Here is a 10,250-nt window from a genome sequence, read left to right on the forward strand (position 1 = left end):
ATATGAACATTACTAGAAAAAAAGCACAGATGGATATTTATGGGAATGGCAAAATGTGTGGACTTTTTCTCATTTTATTATTCATATCCCAAGTACACTTTCATAGAAGGCCTTGACGGACGTGACAAAATAGGTGGTGTCAACTGAAAAAAAACAAAATAATTTCTAATATAAAGATAAAATGTATGTCATGTTTTTAAAGGAGACATTTTAATAGGAATCCACATGATCAGGAGTTTTGCGTGAAGGTGAAAAAGTTCCCCGCAAAGATTCCGCTTCTGGTCAAATTGGTCAAGCAACTTCGCCATGTTGACCAAGAGGAAGTTGCTTGGTTTTAATGTGATTTCACTGTTGACAATGGACTATAGAAATTTCATTAATATGATCACACCAATCACGTGGATTTCTATCAGAGTGAGGATTTCGCCTATGAAAATGTGCAGAGCAATGCTAAATGAGACTAATTTAAGTAATTATAATTGTACTCCGAAGACATTCATTTAATGTGACATTTTTTTGCTTGCTTGTCTCATACTCCCTACTTTTAAAAAGTGAATGTGCAGTTTCCCTTATTTAATTTAATCTTTTATTTTGTTTGGTACATTGTGTGTTTTAAAGTACCATGATGTCAACAGTAAAACATGCCATTTTCTAATATAATACTACCAACCCTAATCAGAACATAAACATGCAATATAGTTGTAAAGACTTTGGTTTTAAAAAACACTGATTGCAATCAATGTATTATAATAAGCAAGTTGAATCAAAACTACATAAATGAGAACAATACTATATGTAATAACATACAATAAAAGTGGTCATATAGTCTATAAAACACATTCCTGAGGAAAAAATTGTGTTGCACCTCACAAATGTTGCAATCATTAAGCATTTACTAACATGGCACATTTTCCAAATCACAAGAAAAGTCCGCCAAATGCATTATAATCAAATTAGGAGCTACGAATTCCGTTCATAACCACAAGAGGGAGCTGCACACCAGCATTATGAATGCAGATTCTTTTCTACTGAATTTTTATGAGCAGGTGCGGTTCTCATATCATGGACAACAGTGGTTCAGTCCCTATAATTATAGAAATGTTCAAGTTTTGTCTGTTTGGCCAATGAACCACCTGCATCTTTAATTTTACAGAAAAAATAACTCTGATTATGAGAGTTTGCTACTCAGACATTCAGGAGGATTTCAGAACTCTTACGCAGGGGTGATGATGGTGATGATGATGATGGTGATGCTCATGGTGATGATGGTGTTCATGTCTTTGAGGAACAGGCATAAAGCCCCTGGGGTGTACATCTCTGTCATGGTTGCTTCTGGAAGGTGATGCCGTCTCACGGGCTCTGGCACGGATGCGTTTGCTGGAGCTGTGCAGCAGAGGTTGCTGTTGGGATGGGTGGCACCAGGTCATAGGGTGATGCCCATGGAGCTTGCTGGGTTTGGCTGTGGCTCCACTATAACCGACAGACTTGCTGCGGCTGCGGAGTGACCTGAGGAAAGGAATGGATTTCCCAGAGGACTCCACAGGGCTGAGAGGTTGAGAGCGACGGTGAAGGCCACACGCCGCAGGGCTGTCCCGAGGCTGCTCCTCAGCTGATGTTTCTGAGTAGAATAACTTATATTTAAGAAACATCTAGTAGCAATTTAAGCCTTCATAAAACTGAGCTATCTCCACAGTCCACACGCCTTAATGACAAATATCTTGCAGAAAAGCAAAGGATAAATGTCAAGCCATCACCTTCAAATCGAGAAGCGTAGTTTTCAATTCCAGCCAGATCCAGATAGTGGTTCCTACGTTCTGTGTTTTCATCTACGGAGTAGTGCTTCTTCTCCAGAACACCCAACTGATCCGAGTTCAGTCCTCTGACGGATAAAATGTTAGGATAGAAGACATATTGTATTATTGTTTCATAGTATTAGTAAGTGTTGTTACTGTTAACTAAAACTATTAAAAAATGTTACGTTAATTAAAATAAAGTTGTAATAAAATATAAACATCAGATGAAAAAAAGTAAAATTTCAGTTATGTTGCCTTAGTAAAATACTGAAATAAAATATGTTTAAGTACTGAAATGACTAAAACTGAAATAAAAATAAATTAAAGCTAAACAAATTATAAAAATGGCATGCACAGAACAAAAAAAAATAGTTTAAATTTAATTTAATAAATATTAAAATGAAAACTGAAAACATAAAAATAAACCTTTTTTAATAAAATATAAACGTTTTTAATAATAAAAAAATATTAAAATACTATAATAAAACAATGCTGGTAACTATAATTTTATTACTTTTGTTATCATTTTGTTCCACTGGATAAATAATATATACACTCTATTAGTATATAAATACTAAAATTATACTGGTGGTGACTATAATTTTATTCCATTTTGTTATAATTTTGTTCCACTGGATAAATAATTCAAATATTTCTAATTTTGTAAAAATACACTTTTTATTTTTTTTTCTTAATATTTTTAAAACATATTTTTTTTAAAATACTATAATAGTATATAAATACTAAAATAATACTGTTTGGTAACAATAATTTTATTACATTTTGTTATAATTTTGTTCACACTGGGTAAAAGATTTTAATATTTCTAAATTTGTTTCACAGGGTAAATAATTCTAATATTTCTAAATTTGTTTCACTGGGTAAATAATTCTAATATTTCTAAATTTGTTTCACTGGGTAAATAATTCTAATTTTCACATGTCTCATTCATACACCACACCACAGACTACAAAAGCACCTGATCTGAGAATGATGGCTCTCTACACACCGCACTGCCTCCTTTATCTGATCCCGCTCATTCACAGACTGCATCCCAGCATCCCGATCTCAAGAAGGACAAAAGGTAAATTATATCATAAATATTTGTGATGAAGTAGTGCCTCCACCAAACAGGCCATTTGATCATCATGCTAGGTTCAGCCTTCACCTTTTCTGCTGGATAATGGAGTGACGCTCAGCTTCACTCGCAGGCTTGTGCCATTGCTGAGCACCAGCTGTTTGACTGATGCCTCGACCGCCTCATAGATCGTCTGCATCAAGCTCAACATATTCTGCAACAATCACAACCAGAGAAACTCACCAAAAGCTAAATGATTTGTTTATTTGCTTGTCGATCTGAGCTTTACCTCTCTGGTTATTTTCCCATTGTTGTCCAAATTGTACAACGTAATCATCCACTCTCGACGATTTTCATCCATGACAGACACGTTACACTCCTTATCCTAATATCAATGGCAGAGGAAAGATGTGCAATCATTTCTGTATTAGCATGACATAGTTTATTAATCAACCCACAATTCAGAAAACAAAGTTTTTAGCAAACCATTCTACATTACCATTGAAAAGACTTTTTTTTTTAAAGAAATTATGCATCAAACTGATCAAAAGGGACAGTAAAAACATTTACACTGTTACCAAAAGATTTCTGTTTAAAATAAATGCTGTTCTTTTGAACTTTCTATTCACCAAACGAATAATCACAACTTCTTGAGCAGCAAATCAGCATATTAGAATGATTTGTGAAGGATCATGTGACACTGAAGACTGGAGTAATGATGCTGAAAATTCAGCTTTGATCACAGGAATAACTAATAAATAGGCAGATCTCTGTATGTTGTTAGGATGACAAAAAGTTACATTTTTAGTCTGGTCTGCCTCGGCGGTCTAACAGCGCTCATAAACGTCAAAAAGAGTCAGATGGCCAATCAAATCAAAATAGGTGGGTTTACTGTTCACAGAAGCAGAGCGTGAATTCCAGTGCAAAGTGTCAGTTTAATGTTGAAACTAGGTAAGATATAAGTAGCGAAACATTTAATAGTGTTAAATGACTGACGGTAACATTCAGTGATGCAAATTATTATTTCTCAACTAGATTTTCCTTCACTGATCTATTTCTTTATGCTTCATAAAAAATTGGTCACCCCCATCCCATGTTCAAGACATGGTTACGGCCTTGGCGCAGTGTGAAACGTCCATTTTAGGTTAGGCCACATTATGTTATTCTTTGTATATGTAGTTTTGTGAATGGCAGACACTTACATCACTCTTCCCATTTCTCCTCGGTGCATCTTTGAGTGGATGCTGCCTTCCATTTTCAGGAGAAGAAAGCAAAGATTTGGAATTCTCCATTACTCTCTCTGGTGGCAGTGTTACTACAAATGACAGATAATATCTTACAAAGACTGAGACTGAGAAAAAACACTTTTTTTTTTTCTTTTTTTTAAGAAAAAAATCCAACTTGACAGAATATTTGACAAAATGACAGATTACTTTTTCTTCAAACAGAGGCACTGTTTGTGAACGAGTTTCCATTCAAAGCTCGACTTACCTTGCAGCGCACAGTAATGATCTACTTTTGGATCTCTACCACACAGATCCTAGAGTTAAACAGGCAAAACAAATCATTAAAACTTTGGACATCCAACAAAAACAATGGACTGCAGAGCAGCTAGTGCGTGCAGTAAAAGATAAACCCACGGGACGACAGAACTAGACAACATTAAAAAGCATGCTAGTATCTGTGGAGGGTGAACATCTGTGAAATGATAGATTGACAAACATCATCTATGAGCCAGTTTGGTTTAGAAAACCTGTTTTTGAGCTGGAAAAACCATGCAGCCCCCATAATGAATTCACCAGGAACAAGAAAAAAATCACTTCATTCTTTGCACTCCTGTGGTCTTAAGCTCAATTGTTTCCAGACACATTGCACTGCTGCTTTCTGAGAAAGTGAAATGCCCTCCATGACAAAACAGCTCAACATCATCTGTGGTCCTTCCTGACACAACTCCGTCCATCTTATCCTAGCAAAAACACAACTGCGCGTATGTGCGCTGAACAAACCAGAACATCTGACTATCAACTGCTTGATATTCCAAGATTTGCATTTAAAGTTGCATTTTTAATTTAATGTTACGCAAGTTTGATTGTGACATTTGAAAATGGGAAAGCAACTTACAATATATTTAATTATATACAGAATATTACGAATCACCATAAAAAAAGTTACAATTTGAATTTTAAAGACATCCATGACAGATATTCTAGTGCATTTTCATTACTGAACTTAGTAGAATATCATATTATTTTAATATTGCATGAAAGACTGAATGCTTTGTTCATATAATAACAAAACCTTTATATCTTTTTCAAAAAGATGACTATGAATATGAACAGAACTCCCTCTCAGACAGGGCATGATGTCGACACTGTTACTCATGGCAGCTTTGACATCATCCGCAACTATATATCCAGATATTAACTCACAAACTCATTAAGTGTTACACCCACAGTGTGAGAGCAGATGTGAGATGCACATGGTTCTCCACAAACGCACACAACTACCTTGTTTTATGAGCCAGAAGAACCATGAATCTATCTGGAGAAAACGTCTTACAAGAACATACGATCAGCTTCCTCTGCGAGTGAGCTTTTTATATTTATTATCTTGTATTGGCTGATTAAAACAATAAAAAACAGCCAATACAAGATAATAAATATATTAGGAATGAACTGATATAAAATTCTGACCAAACAGCAAATAATTATTTTCATGTCATGTAACATCCATAATTGGTCATATTTAGGGCTGCCCTCAACTAGTAGTTGTTCATTTAAGCATTTAGTTGACTAATTGCATGCCTATATTAATGAGCCATAAATCATAAAAAAGAGCTGTTAATGCCTGCAAAGCATAATCAGCGATCAAGCACACACATGAAGCTTGCTACAGCGCGCCTGCAAACATAATGATTAAGAGTGTGATGTGAAAAAACAGAAGGAAACCGTCTAAATATATTAATAATTTTTTGATAATGTTTCCTGTATTTTCAGCTGCAGAGATTAACTTAACAACGCTGACTCGTCATTTTTGCAGTATTGGACGTGCCTATATGCATGTTTCATATGGATTACATAATCTGAGAATATTTATTTTCCATTTGAATTGGTTAGTTTAAAAGTAGACATTTCAAGCTTTCTATGGATGCATTTCTCATTTCTGTGAGGCAAGTATACGCTGAGTTTCAGTTCTTTTTGTTACGTGCTCAAGTTCACCGAGACCGCAGATATCGCATCCTGATTATTTTCATTATTTTACAAAAGCACATCGTTTTGCTGTTATTGTGAGTTTACAGAAATAAAAGTGGACCCTTTATAGTGTGATGGAATTTTTGAACTAATTAATAATGAACTAACATTTCTTTTCTTCTACAGGCCTAATAATAATAATCTAACTTAGAAATAGAGAAACAGTCACTAGGACTGAGTGTTGTGATTCAGAAACATTCTGCTGTGCTGGCTAGACAGCATCCTTCTGGAGATAAAAAATAGTCTTTGAGAGGTTGTTTTAACCTATTGAGTAATCTGAACTATTAACCCTGAGACATTTTTTGATGATCTTGTGATTTAGTTGTTCTAATCTAAATTTACTCCGGCAGTAAGCGGGACAGAGGAACTGAGATGTTTTTCTTAAATCTAAACCAATCACATTGAGACTGATGATAATGAGTAATAGATCATACCATACTGACTATGAAGTGTACCTGAAATCCTATAAAACCTGTTGTATTCCTTTGTTCGGAGAGAGATTCTCTGGAATGATGAGAACTCTCCCGGCCGTGATTAAAGCATATTCTGAGGCATAGACTGGAGTCTGTTTGGTTTTTAGGCTGCAGCAAACAACTAAGCACTAGAGAACTCTTTCTATACTATAGTGATAGTGTTTAGTGGTGAGGAGCACTAAAGAGCTTAGTATCAGGTGATAGGCCCCCAAAACAGGCCGAGACGTCGTTCAGGTACTGAAGTACGCTCAGTAGAGTATAAATGTTTGTTTATGGTGTCAGGGACACCCAGATTTAACTAAGTCAGGTGCGTAGGGAAAAATCTACCACAATAGTTTGCATTACTCTTATCTTTATGACCAAAATTACCAAGTATTTTAAGTTAAATGCAAGTGATTGCACCAGTTTTAGATGCTACAAGTGAATATTATAATGTACAGCATGAAAAATAGACATTAATTTTGAGACTTGCAATATTTATACAATATATGCAATATGCAATATAATGCTTACAAGATTAAAGATTTATTAAAGTGAATCATTATTAAACTATGCGTATTTTTGAAGATTACTTTTAAGTGAGTGCAAGATGACAGGAAAGATAAAAAATTGTAAAAATCTAAAAATAAAGGAAAAGAGCAGGAACACTTAAAATCTAATATTGATTAACACACACTGTAAAAATGTTTGTAATGTAGTTGTATTGTAGTTACTACATATACAAAAAAACTGTAAAAAACTGTAAATTGTTTAACATTGCATTATATGTAATTTTACTGTAAAATACTGTAAAATGTATGGGTTTTGCAAATAAAAATTGTGTTAAAATGAATTACAGTACAATTTGCGATTAAAATTTTTTTCCAGAAGTCTTTGCTTTACACATATTATTACATTTTATAAAGATATCTTTTTCACATTTTTGTTGCCTTGCATTACATTTTCTGTTATAAAATATACAGGCACCAATATGCCATTCATGTACTATATATATATTCAATAAATAAATGAAATATTGGAAATATTGATATATTGTGCATCCTTAAAATAAATAAACTTATTCCATCTACTAAATCTCATCTTTTGCAAGCAAACACAAGCAAATGTGCAACCATAAACCACTGCATGACGCTGCTGAAAGCAGAACCTGCAGTCTGACAGAAGACCAAGACCCAAGAGAAGTGTGATGAGTGATCTATCGGCCCACCAATGATTTGTCCCATCATCATGGCCAAGCCTCTGCCACGCTCTGCCTGCTCGAGTGTCTTTGATGTGGGCTCAGATTACCAGCTCAGACTGGGTGTCACTCGGTCAGACACCCACTATCCAACAGCCACTCACACTGCTGTCTGTGCCTCTCATGAACAATACCTGGCTTTGTTTGCCCTCACTTCCTGTCACCAAACACCTGGATGGAACCCTTATTACAAGGTGAGAGAGAGGGACAGAAACAGCATGTCGTTTGATCTTCAGTGAGCTGAGGTGGGTTGGAGTATGAACACAGCTCAAGGTACTACACTCCGAGAAGAAAAGCTTCTATATAGATCCTTAACTCTTTCCCCGCCAAAGACGAGTTTTTCGAGATGGTCCTTACTGCAGAACATGAGATCCAGGGGATCCATGGCAATCTATGGTTTCACTGCTATATGGTAGAGGGCGCTGTTACACATATTCTGAAAAAGTACAGCACCTCCGGATCCAAAAACAAGCAAAGAAGAAGATCTGCATAAACCAGAAGGAGTGGATAGAAGTTGCTTAGGTACAAGTAAGCTAAAGTGATCATCAAATATTCAACAGCATATAAATGACTAATGTTAACAGATCCGGCCCCCATCTGGTCGGATATGGACCACACTTGTGGAATCCGTGATTACCAGATGTGGGCCGGATCTGGGCCGACACTATGTTGCTGTCAGGGATACAACAAGCCATGTAACAAGTTGCGCCTGTGTCGACCCACACCTAATGAGCATCAGCTCTGCTTATTTACAACCCAACGCTAATTTGAACTGCTCTTGTTAGATTGCGTTGGTCATTATGTAAATTATTTGACTGTGTTGTGGCAAAAAATCAACTCCGACTCTACTGCATAAGAGACAAACACGTCCAATTGTCTTTAAAGCTTTTATTTCTTGCAAGAAAGGTCAGACAGGTCATACAGAAACACAAGTAGCTGCAGAGTGTAAGACAAAGAACGAAAGCTTCCCCTCACTTTTATATCTCTAACCTCCAAGGCCGAAGCCTCTGTCCTTTTACCATATTAGGAACATCTCTTAGTGGCTGTAACTTTCCACACATTGTTAGCACAGACATGTTTTTAACATACATCTTGCATTTCCCCATACCATATCTTGCTCTTTCTATTTCCAACATCTATGTTAAACATTACCAATGAAGCCAACATCATATCATGTTCCATAAGCATCATATTTCACAAGAATACAGGTAAAAAGCATATGAAAAATTTCCACAACAACTGCGTCTGTGTTCTTTAATTTGCACTTCAGCAGTAGATCACGTGCAAAACTTGCCACTCCCATCTGCGCATTTGTGGATTTGCACTCTCACACTAATTTGCCCCGTTTAGTAAATCTGGCCCAAAGTGTTCTGTCATGTGCTTCATACTCTCTAAATAATGCTGGGTTAAAACAACCCAAGTTGGGTTGAAAATGGACAAACCCAGCGGTTGGGTTAAATGTTTGCCCAAACTGCTGGGTAGTTTTATTTAACTCAACTATTGTTTAAAAATTACTGTATTGCTTAATTAAAATTAACCCAAAATATGTTGAAAATTAACATTTATTAATATATTTAAGAAACAAACATGTATTAATAAGTTTAACTAATAATATTTAAACATAATTAAAGAAATGCTTCACCTTTTGATTATTATTGTTGCCTCTAGTAATTATGTGTCTGATTTTTTATTTTCAACCTATTTTGGGTTAATTTTAAGCCAGACATATAGTTATTTTTAAACAATATTTGAGTTAAATAAAACTGCCCAGCAGGTTGTGCAAACATTTAACCCAACCATCTGGGTTTGTCCATTTTCAATCCAATTTGGGTTGTTTTTAACCCAGCATTTTTTAGTGTGTATATAGAACTTTTTAGGGGTTCCCATCATGGAATAATTTTATGGATTTAGATGTAATTAATTAATTTTTTGTTTTAATAAATTTTTTGTTATTAAACTTTATAAATTAAACAGCTCATAAACATTCTTTAATCACTAAAAAAAGCTGTTAAACATGAAAGTATTGTGCACTCATTTAACATATTTAAACTGGCATACATTATTCTTTAAAATTGAGTCAAGAACACTAGACTTCCCCACTGAACCTTTAGAATATCTAACAGCATTCGCTAAAAAATGTTGAGGCTGAACTTGACTGATTTAATCTTTCGTGGTCTTGGAATAAACTCAAAACAATTCAGCGTCACTGTGTTTAGGCAATCATTCAAGACAGATCTGCATAATGGCTTACAGTTGTAGTATTCCTCTCTAACCCAAACATGATTTTATTAGTATCCAACCACCAATAGCATACAAGTACAACACAGCCTTAGTAAGTACTATAAAAACAGCTCTAGACTAATATCAAACAAATTAGTTGTGCTAGTTGATTATAGGTGCTCATGAAATAAATATCAA

General features: G+C 35.1%; 1 protein-coding gene across 1 annotated transcript; it reads right to left on the bottom strand.

Moving 5' to 3' along the window:
* Positions 1–603: 603 nt before the first annotated feature.
* On the bottom strand, positions 604–4,831 carry LOC137037163 (naked cuticle-like protein 3). Its single transcript, XM_067410980.1, has 8 exons — positions 4,706–4,831; positions 4,363–4,411; positions 4,074–4,186; positions 3,161–3,256; positions 2,962–3,085; positions 2,773–2,860; positions 1,755–1,879; positions 604–1,618 (listed from the first exon to the last, which is right to left on the bottom strand). The coding sequence occupies exons 1-8, from the start codon at positions 4,829–4,831 to the stop codon at positions 1,194–1,196; spliced, it is 1,146 nt and encodes a 381-aa protein (XP_067267081.1). The 3' UTR covers positions 604–1,193.
* Between the last annotated feature and the right edge of the window lie 5,419 nt (positions 4,832–10,250).

Source organism: Chanodichthys erythropterus, chromosome 15, assembly GCF_024489055.1.
Source record: "Chanodichthys erythropterus isolate Z2021 chromosome 15, ASM2448905v1, whole genome shotgun sequence".
Taxonomy (NCBI): Eukaryota; Metazoa; Chordata; class Actinopteri; order Cypriniformes; family Xenocyprididae; genus Chanodichthys; species Chanodichthys erythropterus.